At 49.1% G+C, this 18,944-nt stretch overlaps 1 protein-coding gene across 1 annotated transcript in view; it reads left to right on the top strand.

Annotated features, from left to right (window-relative positions):
- The window catches only part of LOC116952701 (chemokine-like protein TAFA-1), a 185,581-nt gene that overhangs the window by 141,362 nt on the left and 25,275 nt on the right, over positions 1-18,944 (top strand). The window contains exon 2 of the mRNA XM_032972294.2: positions 13,740-13,880. Coding sequence (XP_032828185.1) covers positions 13,740-13,880 — 141 coding nt within the window. The remainder of the gene's footprint in view (positions 1-13,739; positions 13,881-18,944) is intronic.

Here is an 18,944-nt window from a genome sequence, read left to right as displayed (position 1 = left end):
TAACAAGGGAAATTTCAATTTATTTATATAATATCACAATTCCAGAACAAATTTTTACTTTTATAATGGTGTTATTCTCCCCACTGGCTTGTGTTACAAGAGGGCATGGAATCATATTAATGAATGCGAGTGCGTAAAAACACCACGTTCGTTATTAACATTACGGTCCAAAAAACAAGGCCTGCGGTAATTTGTTCTTAATGGTGTGTAATTATCATCATCATCTGCAGCAGCAGCCATGATCTCTCCGCTGTTGGATGAAGGACTCTATTGCGACTACTGCTCTTTTTATTTTACCCAAACTGGCCACAAATGATAGTGCAACGAAGTGGCTTATCATCACGTGGAAATTTATAGCAGCCAAATTATTCTAAATGTGGGAGGGAAAAACCGGAGGACCCGGAGAAAAAAATCCACATGGCCACGGGGAGAAAATACAAACTCCAAATATACAGCAGGCATCGTCAGGGTCAGACCCGAACCCACGACCTCCTACATACCAGGCGAGGTAGTTAACATCTCCTAGCCACCATGATGATGATAGTGAGAGACACGCAAATTCCAAATATACAGCAGGCATCAGGCTCGGGATCGAACCCACGCCCTCCATGTATACCAGGCGAGGTAGCTAACATCCCCTACCCACCATGATGATGATAGTGAGAGGCACGCAAATTCCAAATATACAGCAGGCATCAGGCTCGGGATCGAACCCACGACCTCCTGTATACCAGGCGAGGTAGCTAACATCTCCTAGCCACGGCGATGCCACCGCGATGCCCCCGCCCCCATCGTCACCGTTCCTCATTGTCCTGGGATGCCACAGTCGATCTCACTGCTCCACGAGAACCGCTCTTCTTGGCTGCTCTCGTTGGGATCCATCTCCGTGGTGGCCGTCTTTCGCAGTTGCATTCTCTCCCGTCGCCATTTCATAGCCAGTCTCACCCCCTCCAGCAGTTAGTGCCCCACTCACTATTCCTTCACCCGCACGGTTGGCTACCCACGGCGTGAAAGAAGTTCAACGTACGGACATAACACTTTGAATTGCAAAGCCATCCCGTCTCTTCCCCCACCCCCCCCCCCCCAAGTTCATGTAACCTTGCTCGATCTAAGAAATGCGTTATCATTCCTCTCGATTACCAACCTTTAACGGTGCTGTTCGTCACGGGCAAGCTGACGTTTATGGGGGCCTTTTTGGGGGGCTTTGACTCGAGCAACCGTGATTACAAAAATTACATCGAAGATTTGCCTCTTGTTCCATGAACCACGCCCTCCTCATTCTGTCTCTCAATGCAATGCGAAGCTTGCAGCTTCTCCGTGCCTCACCATAGACCGGCGTCAATTGAAGCAATTGGCGGGACCCCGGGGTCCCATCACTGCCCCGGGGTGGGAAAACCCGCGTAGCGACACGAGTCTTGCTGCGTTACCGACAACAAAACTAGTGTCAATCGATTGGCCTCGTCGAGAGCTACTCGAGGACACTAAGTTTCGTAAAAAGTTGCAAAATTACATAAACACGTTAAATTCACTACCTGGGGGGCGGCGGGCTCGCCTTGGCAAAGAAGCTGAGGATCGACGGATGACCGGAGGGCGTCGTCGCCGCGCGCGACTGCGGCGGACGCCCCCCGGGCTTGCGTTTGGCCGGTGGGGGCGGCGCCCATCGTGTTGATCGCCGCCTGCTGCTGGCGCTTGTTGGCGCGAGTCTGGGCGGGCGGCGCGTTGCTGTCGGGATCACGAGTGGGCGTTGCTGTCGGGATCACGACTGATTCAATTGCCGGGCCTGGCTTCACTAAAGGGTTCTCTTCCGCCCGTTTGCCTCTTAACTTCACCTCTCTGATCCCAACTGACCTTGAGGATGAACAACCTGTTCTGTTTTCAAGTTGTGCTCAATACCGATGTGTAGTAGAATCGTGCCAATATGATTGAGCAATTACAAAACATTGCTTTGTAAAGACGACAAAGATATTTTGAAGGCAACCCAGAAACACGCTTGCAAATAAATTGTGTCGTGCAAGCGCACGCGCGCGTAATCACTGCAATGTTTCTGTGTTGTGATATGGGAGGTCTGAGAAATGCAACTACGGAATGCTGCAATTTTTGTTATGGCGTGCACACTCTTCACGACCGATCTCGTGCAGGCGAGCATGAAAGTGTGGTCTGTGCCCACAAAGGCAAAACGTTACCCCGTTTAAAATTACAAACTCCAGGGGTGGTGGTGGGGGGGGAGGGCTGCTTGCGAGCACCTTATAAAGGTTGGAACGACACTGAGAGAGTGAATTTAGTGAACGCCACGCCTGGCCATCAAGGTCACAGTTGTTCACATGTAATGTATAAAAACTATTGCAGGTATTCCCCAGCACAGCTATTGAACGGTAGGCCATAATCAAAATAATGAAAGATGAAATTGATAAGAGTAATAGACCAACATGACTCAAGAAAACATTTTCATGAATGTATACTACCTGCTATGACACACGGATCTGAGTCATTATCATATTTATTAACAACGAAAACGGAACAGCATATGTGAGAAATATCTATGAGACCTTTATTCCAGTATCAAAAATGATTAAAAAACAAGAATAGGTTTTTACCCTTTCGAGCAATAAAACAGCAGTCGTGCAAATATGTTCAAACACCAAAATGGATACCCATTTTGATTTCATCAGTTTTTATACTGCCAAAAATGTCCCATAGATGTAGCTGCTACACCCGAGCTATCATTCTCTGGTCTAACACCGGTGAGACAAGGCCACAGAGAAGGCTGTCTCTGGTGTAGGCCAATGAGATTCACGGACAATGCATCTATGATCAGAGCATGTTTGTGTTACTGTTTTGCCACCAGTGTGGGATCAATGCATGCGTGGACTTTACACTGAGGGACAGAAAGAGGAACGCATGCATTCGGGGTGCGAATCATGATGGGAACTCCGGTCATCCTCGCAGCGACTTTCGGCTGACCATCGAACAAAGGCGGTCACCGCATCGCGCGCTTTCAGACGCGCTTCTGCGGCCGTCTGAAACGCTCTTCCGTCTGATATTCGGAAGCCACTGTTGCTATGAGATGCTTTTTGTGTTTTAGTTTGTTGTCCTTCCCCGCACCTCCGATTAGCGTGGTTGGCTACGTAGGGTGCAAAAGAAGTTTAGCACACATACATGAGAGAATGCACACAGTTTCATAGACACAATTCTGTTCAGGAAAGTAAATGGGCCTTGGGTGGGACACGTCACGGAGAGAAGGGAGGATGGGATGAAGAATAAGAGACACAGTGGTAGCGAAGGGAAGGATCACGTCTGAGAGGATATCTACAGAGCGATTAAATCAGCTCATGCGCAGGTGCTGGGTGTGCTGTTGCATCGCGGAATCGTGAGAGATGGCGGCAGCTTGGGGAGGCCATCATCCAGCAGTGGATTGATCATGGATCATTGTCATGGCGATGATGACTGACGTTTCATGTATAAATGCAACTCCTTCCGTGCCATGCACTGCCTCTGGGTCCTTGTTGAATGTAAATAACAAGACCTGCCCCTCCGATTAGCACGGTTGGCTACGTACGGTGCAAAATAAGTTAAACGCACATGCATACACACACTGCCCATGCGGGTGATTTCGTTTTTATTTTCATTCACGTCCAATCGCACAGGCGGGAACGGGAAATCGCTTCCTGCGAGCGCGGGCGAAATTCCTGTAAGGTCAATTCCATCGATCGGCAAATGAGAAGAGTGTAAAGTCCGTGGATCGCACCTCCGAGACGTTAAACGCATGCAGATTGGTGTCCGTCCGATTTAAAATGGCAGCGCTTGATAGATTAACTCCGCTTTGATTAGCAGCATGGGTTGCTGGTAGAGTTTTCCGGGAGGCGCGTGCGACTTGCAGCCAATATTCCTATTTCACGTTGGACGCTATCGGGAAATTAGACTTTGCATCTGGAGTGTGGATTATTTTGCTCTCATTACCTTATTTTGCTCTGCCCCCGACTATTTAACCTAACATCTGTGCGTGCGTGTGGCACACTTTGGGGAGTGGTAGTGCAGCGGTTAGCGTGCTGCACTTAGAACCCGGCGATCCGGGTTCGATTCCCGCTCACAGTCGACACCAGTGACGATTATCGGAACCAGTCCTAGGCCTCCTCTAGGTTGACTCGGCCGCAAATGAGTACCTGGTGCGGTGTGTAAACATCGCCACTGGGGAGACAAAGGCGGCCGGCCGGCCGTGGTGTTTGGCCAGCCACCGCCTCGTGTGCCGTGCCCTGCTTTCATGTATGCGTATGTATGGTGAACTTCTTTCGCACCGTACATAGCCAAACCGTGCCAATCGGAGGTGCGGGGAAGGACAACAAACTAAAACACAAAAAGCAGTTCGAAATAAATTAGATTTGAATTTATTTAGAAGTGCATAGCTCCAGTTGCTTCCCAATATCGGAAGGAAGAGCGTTCCAGACAGCCACAGAAGCGCATCGGATGGTCTTCAATCGGTGCACACTTCATCATCATCTGCCATTATTTATGGATTGGAAACCTAGATGAAGGACGAGGGGGGGAAAAAAAAAAAAGATTAAAAGTGCGCCAAGACATGAGGAGAGACGCGTGCTGGGAATTACGCCGCGAGATTAAAAGGAGGGCACACGGCTCAGGGAAAACGGAGCCAAATTGAGAGGACACATTTTTGGCCGTTCAGAAAAGTCAAAGTTTTATTTTTTTAATCTTGGGCAGGACACGCGCCGCTAGGAGGGAAGACATTCAATAGACGAGACTGGTGGCGGAATGGCAGCTCACGGATGGTTGCGAGCCCAAGAGAACCGCCGCTGCCGCCGCCGCCACGGCGGACACAGCGAGGGGGCGGCGATGATGTCGCGACATCTTCATCGAACGGTGGAGAGAGAGTGGGCGATGGCGATACCTGACGCGCACTTACGTAAGCGCTCCCCGCAACTCCGATTAGCACGGTTGGGGGCTGCACGGAGTCCGAAAAACGTTTAACATGCATAAATACATGAGCACACGCATGTGCGGTGTACATTCGAGTTTTTACATCGAAAAATATGCTTAGACCGAGAACAAACTATATCCGCTGCATGCCTAGCCCAGCACATTTGAACCAGGACGCTCATTCCTAAGCTGCCTTCAGCATTCATTTCTCCTCCTAATTAGCCACAGGAGAGGCTCAATGCATTGTGATGCTGTCTGCCAGGGAATGCACATTATGCAGAAATTGCTAAAATATTAGATATTAATTTAGCAACTCTTACACGTCTTCTTTCATTTTTTTTTTGATGCCGCATTCTCGTAATGGGATTGGAAAATGAACGGCCGCTGCCTTAATGGTGGCGAGGCGATTCGCTCCACCCGGGGCGGCTCTGTCCGAAGCGCAGCACGTCGCTGCTTTTCGTTTTCTTCTCAGGGGGGGGACTGCGGTCACGTGACCCGCGCTCGATGACCGCGCACGCAACCCTTCACAATTAGGATGTTTGGTAGCAAAGTTGTTATCGACCCGGTGTACGACGGACGCACAACAGACACGCTCGCGTGAGTAGGCGTATCTATGTATGGAGAACTCATTTCGTAACCGGACGTCACCAGCCGTGGTAACTGGAGGTGGTGGCGCATGCCTGTCGTCCAGCGCTGTGGAGGCAGTAGGGGTTGGTGGATCGCACACGGATTTTGTCAGTCTACCTGCCCATGGGCGTTGAGGAGCCATATCCTGGCTATGCCAGAAGGTGTTTACAGCAAAAATGCGTACTCTATCTGTTCCATCTGTACGGGATAGAGTGTTGCCCCCTCGCACACGTGGGTTTTCTCTGGGTGCGCCGATTTCCACCCAAATGTAAACACTCATTAACTGGCCGATAACCCTATAAAATGTATGGGGGACCGCCGAGCTTGGGATGGAATTTGGTGACGGTTCACCATGTAGCTGTCGCCTTCCCGCTGGTCTGCAGTTCCTCCCCGCACCTCCGAGTCGTTCTCTCTCCTCCAGAGTGAACGGATACCGTGTGCGACTCTTCACGAATAAGCAAGCATGTAGTTACGACAGAGGCAAGCATATAGTTACGACATAGGCTTATGCTTACATGTTAAATATTTCCGGGGTTTTTTCCCAGAAGCATGCATGATTATTTGCAGTGGGCTGTGCGGTGGGCCCTCAACCCACCACCCATTGGCAGAGCAAATCAATTATCCGTACAGATTCACCGAGGTGAGACCATGCTTAATTACCGCACTGCTCAAAATAAATGGAATCGTTCCCTGTGCGTTAGATTGTACCCATCGGCACACGTGGCTGAAACTGTTAATTCCCATTCGTTATCATTAAGCAAAGAGTAAAAAAAATGACCACTCAGCAGCTTCAACCTTAACTCATTTTGTCGTTGATTTGTCGCCTGTATTCTATGAGGTGCATCGCGGTGGCGAGATGTTATTTCTCTCGCCTGATACACACGATGATGCTGGGTTCGATCCCAGACCATGACGATGCCTATTGTACAATTGGAGTCTGCGTGTTCCCTCTCCCCATAGTGGTCGCGTGGATTTTTCTCCAGGATCTCCGGGTTTTTTCCCTCCGCATTTAGAAACGCGCGTTTAGATTATTACGCTACTATTATGAATTCCCACGTGTGATTATATCAACCACTGCGATCAGAAATCACATGTGGCCAGGTCACCTCTGAGAAAGAGCCAATAGCTTTTTGGGTGTTTCCTTTTAAATAAAATAGTTTAGTTGAGAGGTGGGTGAGAGATGGCTGAGATGGGGCTCTTGTGCAAGGGAAAGTTGGGGGGGGGGGACAAACAGTGGGTCAGCGGTCAAAGAGCGCCGAGTCCATTATCAGGGCTTTGTGCCAGCACTACTGACAGCCCGAGTTCGAATCCAATGAGTGTTTACATTTGGGTGGAAATCGGCGCACACCCAGAGAAAACCCACGCGTGCGAGGGGCAACACTCTATCCCGTACAGCCAGGCAAAAACTCTGTTGGCAAGTGGTCTCAGCCCAGCCATCGAAGAGAGATAAGAATTGGCCAAACACGTAGTAAGGCTTTCGCAACCAATATTATTCACAATAAAGGTTTATGGGTTAGATCGCGCAGGTATAAATGTGTCGTTAAACCCGCCACCACTTGACACAGCCAACCAGTAAGTGTTTATCACGTGAACACAGCGTGCCAACTAGTTACTACTTCAGCCCACCGGTGGTGCGTTGGATAGTAAATACACAACATTTACAATATGAGTACGACATTCTGGCAAAATCGCCCGATGATACTGGTTGATGTAATTACCAGCGAAACGTCGTACTCAAATTATAAATGGTGTGGATATACTCTCCAACATACCAGTAGGCTGTAGTAGTAACTAATACGCACTTTTTTTTTTTACAAACCTTACTGGTTTGCTGCATCTGGTGGTGGCGGGTTAATGACACATTTAAACTTGTGCGATTTCACCCAAAAACCTGTATTGTGAATAATATTGGTCGCGAAAGCCCTACTACGGCGTGGGGGGGGGGGGGGGTGGACTCCGTGGAGATGTTGTTGGTAAATCAACAATAATTGTCACCAATATTATTATTATTGTAGGGCCATGCACAGCTCTGTGTTACACATGAATACGAGCCGGCGCATGGGGCAACATTTTTAAAAGAGGCAAGACAAAAAAATTACAAATAGCCTCGCAGACCTTGAAAGCATAACATTTTTGGCAACGGCCCCAACATGGGCTTTATATTGGGTTTTTTTTTCTCTCACAAAATGCGTGTTACATTCCTTCATGTGGATTTTTATTTCTCCACCCCCCCCCCCTCCCCCCCAACGGCTTATCTGTTCCAAACATGAACGCACGGGAATAAACCTTCACACCACGGATAACAAGGATACCACACGCGCGGCTCCTCCCTGCGTACGACAGAAAAGTAATCCCACAGTGCGGCGCAAAGTTAATTCTGGACTGTTTACCTCCTTGCTCTTCCTTTTTTTTTCTATCCAGGAGTAAGCATTTTCAAGTCCAAAACGGCGTGCTTTCGCTCGAAAAGGACCTCGGCGACTCTCGGAAAACGACACCGATGCGCCGAAGTCACATCGGTGTCGTTTTGGCCGCGGCTTTCCCCGTGCCGAGCGGATTCCGCCGTTTCATTTGGACGAAGCGGCAGATGCCGGGGCCGAACGTGGCGTGCGCAGTCGGGCGAGTGCGTGCCGCGAACGTCCTCGTGGCTGTGTGCCCTTCACGTCTAAACTAAACTGCTGAACTATTTTTTTATTTTACCAGGTAAGGCCCACTGAGCTGTCTACCTCTTTTACAGAAGTGACCTGGCCACAAATGATGGCGAAGTGGCTCATCGTGTGAAATTTCATAGCAGCCAAATACTTTAAGTGCATGTTTCTAAATGTGGAGGGAAAGACCGGAGGACCCAGAGAAAATAATCCATGCGACCACAGAGGAGAGACGTTCAAACTCCGGATATCCAGGTGTAATTAGGGTCAGGATCAAACCCAAGACATCCTACATGCCAGATGAGGTATTTAACATCTTGACAGCGCAAGTCTAAGGTGACCCAAGTGGCTATGGTCGTTGTTATCTACCTGTGGGAGGGGGAGACATGCCGGGGGAGGACACGGGGCGGGGGGCATAAAGGCTTTCAAGCAGTAGCTTGGGCTGCGGCATGGATACCGTGCAGGAGACGTTTCTAAAGTGCGTGGGGGAATGTCAGCGCCACGAATTAGATGCTTTACTAAAACCCCCACATTGACTCGAGGCACGGACATGTGATCTCTGTGTACTGTGGCCTTCATAAACCTGGGTTGTTCTGGGGAGTGGTGAGTGCTAGGTGTGGGGGGGGGGGGGGGACTGGTGGTCATGATTTGGAGGTGGAGGGGAGGGACACGATATACAACACCCTTGAGAACTACTTGTGGGAGTCGTAATGTCCACGTCAGAGACGATGAGCCTGCACCATTGATATTGTGGGTTCTCGTGCGGCCATAAATCCTTCATTAATCCAGGAACCCTCCTCGATAACCCGTGGGACTTGAGCCGCCTCAGCTCTGCTCACCGAGCAGCTCGCAATCCGATGGGGTGCGGGTTCAACTCCCAGTTGGAGGTCGACTCCAGCCCGTCATCCCTCCAGAGTGGAGTGGTTGACCTCCAGAAAGACTCATCCCCCACCATAGGAATGAGGAATGTCCACCACTGGTTCAAGGCCATGAACAGATGAGCACTGCCTCGGGTGCTCATTAGATCAAGAAATAACTTTTGCTATTAAGCCCTATTGGATAGAATTTCTAAAGAGAATATATTTGGTGAATGGTTGGCAACCGATCGCCTTATAGAGCATGAAAACCGTCTCTGTAGTGTGGGAAGAGAGAGGCCTCGCTGAAGCGGCTCCGGTAGCAGTGCCGTCATCCTGTGGGTCCAGCGTCCAACGTAATGCGATGCCCTACCGACTGAATTTCGAGGAGGAGGTTCATTCGTCGCATCATATGACTCCACACGTTTACTATTCCAGATGGTGCTCTGCGTCATCCTGTCACGCGCCAAAGCATCCATTCAGAACTTCCACGCAACGATGCATCACCCCCCCCCCCCCCCCGTGTGTTGGAGAATGGCCCAAAGAAATATAGTTTATAGAACTGCTTCCGAGATCGCTTCGAGTTCCTTCTTTGTGCGTACACTTAGTGGGGGCGCACATTTCTGCCGCCGTCTGGAACGCTCTCCCTTCTATGCACTTCCAAATCTATACTGAAAAAAACTAATTTATGAAGGAACTGCTTTTGTGCGTAAAGTTTGTTGTCCTTCCCCCCGCACCTCCGATTAGCTCGGTCGCCTGCGTACGGTGCAAAAGAAGTTCAACATACGCACATGCAACACTCATGTTTTTTGTCTCGTAACAGTGAAGCCGGCGCGTCCAATTATCGGCTGGAATCCAGCCAAATTAAGAGCAACGCTGAATGTAAATGTCAGAATGTTTCGTGCAGTCATCAGTGGCTGGGCTAAGACCATTACCTCGCGACGCTCGGGTCTCAGAGGAGCCGGGCTCAGCGCTCTGACCCAGAAGCCACGTGCAGAGACACCGACTAGGAGCCGGGCTCAGCGCTCTGACCCAGAAGCCACGTGCAGAGACACCGACTAAAATTGAAAATGTTTAAACAAAAAGAAATCTTTTTACCAAGTCTTATGACTTCATTGCAAAGGTCTTGATTATTAAATTCTGTTCGCTTTTTTCCTTCCCCCCCCCCTACCCCACCCCCTTCTCTCCCCATGTGGGAGGAAAGTAGCATTGCCCGTATAACATTCACACGTTTAATGGAAACACACTCTTCAAGTTCTGTCGGATAGACAGCGTCCTCAACCCACTCGCCGTGCTCCGTCCGGCTGGTTCCCGAGTGCCTCCGGGAACCAGCCCGGAGGCACTCGGGATTAACCGGGCACTCGCATTGTAACGTCACCAAAATAACCGCGGCACTGCCTAATGCGTCTCTTAAAGGGCTTGTCGGTGAGCACATTGAGCACCATTTGTCCGCGTCCGAAAACTGACAGACGTTCGAGCCACTGCTGGATGAAAGCCTCGCACCAAACTGCTGTCACCTCTCATGAGCCTGCGGTTGTACCAATCCGACCTTGCACCTGTGCACGAACTGATTTCATCGCTCCATCTCTTCAGCGGACGTGCACATCGCTGCTGCGTTGCAATTCTCGTCTGCCACTCCGTCAGTATTGTTATTAGTATTCTTTCCAGGTTTATCACGTGGGAGGCTTTCGTAACCAATATCCTCGATAATACAGGTTTTTTTTTTTTAGGGTTAGATCACGTAAATATATAAATGTGTCGCTATACCGGCCACCATCTGACACAGCCAATTAGTAAGGGTTTCTCACGTCAACGGAACGTGCCACATCGTTACTGGTACAGCACACCGGTGTGTTGGAGAGCAAAACCACAACGACACATTTATATATTTACGCGATCTAACCCAAAAAAAAAAACATTGTATTATGCAAGCATTCTTCGCCATCGGTGATCATCCCTCCTCACAATGTGTCCCGCCGAAGCCCGCTCACTTCTACCAACAAAATCTAACATCTTTATTATTTTGCCCATTTATTATTTACCCGTTGATATTTCTCATTAGTTTGCTCATCGTTCCGACGAGAAAGGTTTCCTTCTCCAAGCGTCGCCGGTTGCACAAATGTTCGGCCCCTCTTTATGGGCTGTGTTGATTGGTTGTCCGTGTGCACCACCGCCAATGCAGAATCACGATTTGCGTTTTGCATTACGGAATTTTTCCTGACATGTTTATTTTGTTGTTGTTCTCTAAAAAAAAGGAATCGGCTCAGCAAGCAAATGAATTCAGATCATTAAGGATCTGACGTTCAAATCCTAAAGGCTTTTGTTGCAGCACGAATTGCAATCCAAATGCGATGGGCGAGCAAAGTCCTTCGTATCTTTAGGGCACCACCGAGTTTTGTTTAATGCGTTCATTTTTGTTTTATTCCCCAACTCACGGGGTCAGCACATTGGGTCTTGCTGCCGGTGGTTCAGGTCAACCCCCAAGTTTGCGGGATCCGTAGCCAAGAGAAATTGGCCAACAACACTCAAAGACGGTGTGCAGCTCATAAACAGCAGCAAGGCGCGACTCCCATCATCCCTTGCGTGCATGCCATGCCACTTCCCACATTGTGTGTCCGACGGCCCCAGCCTTGTCCAGACCACCAGCTCAAAGGGCTGAGCGCTTGAGAGCCGTATTTTTGCTCAGAGGCAGCCAACTCGAATATTTGGAAAATGCAGTCAATCCCAACAGCATCTTCTCGTTCGAATGCGTTTTTCTCATCATTAACCAAAAGTATTGGATGGGAAGTATCCGAAGCAGCCAAAACAATTAATAGTGAGCCCTCCCACACAGCATGAATTAAGCGATTTGGACCAAGTGTGGCTCATGCATTATCAATACATTGGAAAACGTGTGAGTAGAAGCAACATGAGAGTCTGATTAGTGATAATTGTTTTTTTTTCCTAACGATAATATCCAGTTTAAAGAGCCTGGAGTATATGTTAGGAAAGTCGGCGTGCATGCTTGCCATTAGCTGGCAGACATTACGAATCTCTCAGATCCTCTGGCGTGTGCGGGTCCCAAGTTTCGCCACTGCCAGCCGTGGCATTCACGGAGCGCAACGGCCGTCTCGTTTAAATGCGACGAAAAAAAAGACAACGCTGGAGGTACGCCACCAAGCGCACAAAAAAAAGTCAGCTCTGCTCCATACGCAAGAAGGCAAAAAAAAGGCCCGCAAGGGACTCTGAGCAATCCAAAAGGCGACCGTTGAATAGTGTCGCGAGCAACTGCCTCGGAAGGTCGAACGGCGTTTCTCCTCTTTGGGATTGTGAAATGTTTGACACGATGAGGTAGCCTGCTTCCCCGCGGCCCTGTTGAAACGGTTTCACCATTGTTAGCAATCGTCAGAACAGTGCAGCGATCATATATACCCGATCGGAAAAGGCCGACTGAAGAAATGCCATCGCCTCTTATCGTTAACCCATCGCACGTCGTCGGTTGCAAGGCGGCGTTAACGACTAACCTCGCGGGAAACTGTTGGCTCCTGGGGGACAGCCCATGCACGCGGCGTATGAACGCACAAAGCTCTGCGCACACAGATTCAACACTTCGTTGCCTTACTGCCATCAACCTGGCCACTTCACAGCCCAAGGCTACAAACCCCGGTGGTGTTCCCAGGCAGCCTCCCTTTCAAGCACAAACGACGTTCGACCTCGCCCAGGCTCCGAGATCCGACAACACATCGGGCAGATTTGCAGGGGCGATTTTTTTGTTTGCAAAGACTTTTAACGCATCTTTGAAAAAAAAAAGAGCTTCATAGCTAATCGGATTCCTTCAGAATCAAAATATTCTGTGTCCGCGTCGGCTTAAGGTGAACGCGTACGTTTCCTGCAAACCGCGGCGTTGCACCCGATCGCGCCACGCGTTGAGCATTCCTTCCGTCAAGCGTTCGCGACGTTACTCACTCACTCGCAGCCGATGCCCTGAAGATGCTCGACGCGCAGCCAGACCCCCCCCCACCCCGCAATGAACCACGCGTGGCGACGGGGCCGGACATCGAGTGAACGCACTGAACGTACGAGAAAGCGAGTGCTTGAACCTTTCCCGTTCCGAGACGTCTCGTGAACGCGCAGGCGGTAGCGCCGCTGTTTTTAAAGACACCGTTCTCCACCGTAGGAGAACCCGCAGCGACACGACCGCACTCTATGATAGCCGGTGCCAAAAAAACTGCGCCACGTGCCCTCCCGCGTGCCCTTTTACGATGACGTACGTGTGAGTGCCCTGTATGTGTACGTATGTCATTGGAACGGGAAAGGGTTAAGAGGGTTGTAAAAAAAAAGCAGCAGCCTCTGTCCTTTGCATCAATCGGCAGCCTCCGACTGAATGATTTCGCATTCTGTGTCTACTTTGTTGTCTTTACCCCAACACCTCCGATTAGTGCGGTTGGCAACGTACGGTGCAGAAGAAGTTCACATACAATGTTCACTCCCCTATGAAGTGGTACTGTTTTTTTCAACCCTGTAGAAATGACTGACCGAGTCAACTCCCAACCAAGATGTGAACTTACGACCTGAGTGCGTGACATTGACTCTCTTAACCGAAGTGCCACCAGTTGACCAGCATCAACATTCGTACATGCGCAATACGATGCGAGCCCTCACCGCCCCGGGGCCCTTTCGCCCGTGGCCCCTCTCGTCCGCGCAGTTCCGGACACGTGCGAGGTCATCGCGGCACGACGCTGCTGCAACAAGAACAAGATCGAGGAGCGATCGCAGACCGTCAAGTGCTCCTGCCTGCCGGGCAAGGTGGCCGGCACCACGCGCGCTCAGCCCTCCTGCGTCGACGGTACGAATGACGGGAAAACCGCGGACCTTTTTTATTATATATTTTTTTTACATCGGCCCGTGCGAGCAGAGCTCAGCGCACGGGACCACCACCACCCCCCCCCCCATCACGATACGAGTGGGGTTTTTTTTTTTGCTACCGGCCATTCGGCAATGGCGACAAATTTCTCTGGACATACAACTCACGTGAATTTGGCTCGGGGACAAAGCGGGTCAGGGGCTAGGCCGACGACGTCGTTCGCTGCGTGTGGTCTCGGCGGCAGTGGAAAACAATCTGGAACGGTGCCAGGCTGGTTTGGCACGGTGCCAGGCTGGCTTGGCCCTGGTACGGTTCGGTTGCACAGTGGAAAGAGACATACGAAGGCCTATCATGCCAGTAAAGTTCTTCCAAATTAGTCCACGAGCCCAGATCAGAAATTTAACTTGTTGGTACTACCTCAGGTGGCATAACTTTAGTGGTTCCAGTTTCTTTGTGTGGCCAACAACACTAAATTATGCGATAACCATTTAAAATGAGTGGGATTATCAAGGAATGCACTCTTGTTAACAATGTAAGTAAATCAGTTGTACGAAAGTTTTGCTACCTCCAGTGGTACCAAGGGATCGCCACGGTGGTGAGATGTTAACTACCTCGCCTGGTATACAGGGGGTCGTGGGTTCGATTCCGACCCTACTATGCTGATGATACACAACTATACATTTCCATATCTCCTAATTATGTAAGCCCCATCGAGAACCTGATGAAGTACATTGATGATATTGAAATGTGGATGTCACAGAATTTCCTGGCACTTAACAAAGACAAAACAGAGGTCCTGGTAATTGGAGCAAAAGTCCGAAGAGATAAACTGCTCACAAAATTTGTGCTCGCTGACAGAAAACGCCAAACTGCAGGTTAAAAACGGAGGTGTTTTGTTTCATCCGGATTTGAACTTTGAAGCCCACATCAAATATATCACCAAAACGGCCTTTTATCATCTCATAAATATAGCTAATGATGCCTTCCCTCTCTCGGTCTTCTACTGAGAGACTGATGCACGCTTTTATTACCAGCAGACTTGACTACTGCAATGCTCTCTTCTCCGGTCTTCTGACAAAGTAAATATGTAAACTACAACTTATTCAGAATGCAGCAGCACGTGTGCTGACAACAACCAGAAAGAGGACCCACGTAACACCCATTCTACCATCCTTGTACTGGCTGCCAGTCAGTCATAGAATTGATTTAAAAATTATTGTATGGGTTTTTTTAAATCGTTGAATGGTTTGGCATCAGCATACATGTCCTCTATGCTTTTAAGATATGAACCAGCAAGATCCCTCAGAACCTCTGGTTCCGGTCTATTAGTGTAGACAGCCCTCGTATGTGGAGCAGCCTGCCAGGTGATCTGAGGGCTTCACAATCATTAAGCAATTTTAGGTCAAATCTAAAAACTTACTTTTTTATATTTGCTTTTATAATGTGTTTTTATATATATGACTTGCTAGCAATATTATTATGCGATTATAATTCATCCGAAATTGCTTTTATTTTTATTGCGATTTAGTATTTTAGCAATGTTTGTCTTTTACCTATACAGCACGAAATAGTGCTATCGATAAAAATACTTGATTGGTTGATTCCTATAGTTGGAATATGCAATTTCTTTCCTGTGATCGTGTGGATTTTTCTCCGGGTCCTCCGGTTTTCCCCTCCACATTTAGAAACGTGCATTTCGAGTATTTGGCTGCTATAAATGTCCACATTAATAAGCTACTTCATTGGGTTATCACTTGTGGCCAGGTCACTTCTGAAAAAAAGCTATTTAGCTTAGCAGGCCTTACGTGATCAAATAAAGATTGTAAAAAGAAAAAACACTGTAAATCATCTCTAGATGCCGTACAGGATCAACTATTTTAATTATCTGGAGGAAACGTGAAATATCAGAGAGGCTTACCACAGTGACCTAGACACACATACAATGAAAACGTTACATATAAATTGGGTTTCAATTTTTTGTTGAAGATAATATAACGTCAGGAAGCTGCTTAATGAGGACAAGGGGCTGCGTTTCAGTTTGACAAATAAATAGCAGTGGAAGATTCTGGAAGTAGAAATGTGACGTCACATCAAAATGCACAACTTTAAATAAATATAGACAACACGTTCTACTTAATTAAATAAACTTTTCAAATACATTTTGATTTAAAGCTTTCGTGACTGCAGGGATTCATATTCTTGGTTCTTTCGATAAAGTCACGTAGAAGGGAAACAATAAAATAATAAAAATATAAAACAATAAAATTATCACGACGTTTCAACTGCAACACAAGCAATCATCGTGTTTTCTCCTACAACGTCAGAGTGCAGCGCCACATTAAATACGCACTACAATGACAATAGCTTAAAGCGATTTGAAGCATATTGGGGTTTTTTTTGGGGGGGGGGGGGCAGAGCTTTGTGGCGTCATATTTGAGGGGGGGTCAAAAATCGTCCAAAATGGTAACGATTGTTTCCCTCGGTGCATTAGGGATGGTAAGGTAAGGTGAGGGGAGGAGGGTTAGGGCAGGAACAAGAGGCCGCTGGGGTCATGTGACCGTTTCGCGTTGGCACAGGAAATGAGCTTCACTCGGTGGATCCCCGAATGGCTCAGCGCGGCTCGGGTACGTTTTACAACGGCCGTGGAAATGCAGCACCAAACTGTGCGGATTGGAAGCGTATTATTAAATAATACATATTACAATTCCTTATAGGGGAAACGCATACTAATTAACGGATTACTAACGTAGCATATAATCACAATGACACACATTACAACTAGTTACTAATCTACAACTCATTACAAATCATAACCATTGACTGATTACCAATCGATTATATAATTACAATACCCCCCTCCGCCTCAAATCACTGCACCTGAATGAGTTAAATGATGACGTCACCCTGCTGCTCTATTTAAGACCGGGAGCAAGTGAGGGCTTTACCATTCTGGCGAATTGCCTGATGATGCAGGATGTAATTACCAGCGAAACGTCGTACTGAAATATGAAATGATGTAAATTCGCTCTTCAACACACCGGTGGGCTAAAGTAATGAACTATGTGTCCTTTGTAAACATGACACATTTTTTACTGTTTTATCCGTGTCGGGTGGTGGAGGGTTACGACGCATTTAAAAATAACGCGATCTAACCCAAAAACCTTTATTATGTGCTCACAACGGATACATTTTTTTCGCAATATAAATTATTATTGGGCAAAAGTAACGTGTCACTCTGATGCGACGACCTAAGCAATGTAACACTGTAATCCTGGCTTATTATTATTTCATTGTCGAGCAACAACTCATTTCCCTTATGCACACCATGGCTCCATCTCCGTGTGATCTACCAACTCAACTCTGACTCGCTCAATGAATGACATTGCCCATTGCCACCAAAGCCGGCCCCGTTCATCTGACCGTGTGCCTCTCAGCACGGCTGCCTGTCCCTCTGCGTCTGCATCTGCCCGTGTCTGCTTATCTCTATCCACTATGGATACTGTCTGTCTTTGCCTGTTTGTCTGCTGGTCAGTCCGTCCGACTGTGTCCGTGTCTGCCTGCCCCCATCTTAGCCACCAGTCCGCCTGTCGATCTCGCTCCCCATCTGTCCGCCTGCCCATCGTTTTACTCCCTTTGTTCAACCTTTGCCCGTCCCTAATTGCCCCCCCCCCCCCGCGCCATCAAGCTCGCCCTTATTCATTTCACCCGCGTCCCACCGACTCGCCTCCCGGCGTCTCTCCACTTCCACTTGCACCACACCCGACCCCCCCCTCACCCCCAGCGCGCTCTCACGACTCGCCCGATTCGAGGAAGCACCTCTCGGGCTGCGCATCGTCGCCACCCACCAACACCACCCACCACCACCACCCACCACCACCACCCACCACCACCCACCACTCACCACCACCACCCACCACCCACTACCACCACCCACCACCACCCACCACCACCCACCACTCACCACCACCACCCACTACCATCACCCACCACCACCACCCACCACCACTCTCCACTCTCCTCCGCCCACACGCGCGTCCCACTTCATCCGCCCGTCCTTCCATGAAGCCGTTTCGTGAAGGCACGGTCGTGAAGGCACGGTCGCTCTGCCCGCGGACTCTCAGTGTGTGGGGCGGAGGGGGGGGCCCGGCCGGCCGTGGTCAATGGCCAAGTGAGCTTTCACGTCCACGTGCACAAAGAGAAAACAAACAAAAGACAAATAGCCGCCCACCCCCCTCCTACCATCCCCGTGTAGCCTGTAACGGACTGTAGGGGCAAGTGCTGTTAGCGAGCACCCTATGAAGGCCGGCACGGCACACGAGCGGGGTCAACACCACGCTCGGCCGCCTTTTGTATCCCCGCCGGCCATATTTACACAGCGCGCCAGGTTCTCATTTGAGGCTTAGTCGACCTAGGGGAGGGCCCAGGACCGGTTCAGATAATCGTCACTGGTGGTGAGCGGGAATCGAACCGAGGTAGCTAGGTTCGTACCGCAGCACGCTAACCGCTGCACTACCGCTCCTACAGACAAGAACACAGATCCCCCCCGTATGGCCTTGACAGACTGTTGGGGCCAGTGTTGTTAGCGAGCACCACATAAACACACGCGCTCATCCACCAGCAGGCATACGCCACGTACACACGTGTAGACACAATTGCACACAGACAAAGACAAGGATCCGTCCGTCTAATCAAACCGACTGTTGGGACAGGTTCCGTTAGAGAGCACCTATTAAATTAAACTTACTCGCCAACATACACGCGTTCACACGTGCACACACGTACACAAAGAGATTGTTGGGGAAAAGTGCTTTACCATTCTGACGAATTGCCCGATGATGGCGAATTGCCCGATGATGCTGGATGTAATTACCAGCGAAACGTCGTACTCAAACTGTAAATGTTGTGGATTCACTCTTCAACACGCCGGTGGTGCTATAGTAGTGAACAATTTGTCTTTTGTCAACGTGACACTTTTTTTTTACTGATTGGCCGTGTCGGGTGGTGGAGGGTTACGACACATTTATAAATAACGCGATCTAACCCAAA

The sequence above is a fragment of the Petromyzon marinus genome, chromosome 48 (genome assembly GCF_048934315.1).
Source record: "Petromyzon marinus isolate PM22_M1 ecotype Great Lakes invasive population chromosome 48, UKy_Petmar_22M1.pri1.0, whole genome shotgun sequence".
Classification (NCBI taxonomy): domain Eukaryota; kingdom Metazoa; phylum Chordata; class Hyperoartia; order Petromyzontiformes; family Petromyzontidae; genus Petromyzon; species Petromyzon marinus.
This window is presented reverse-complemented; position numbering and strand designations above follow the sequence as displayed.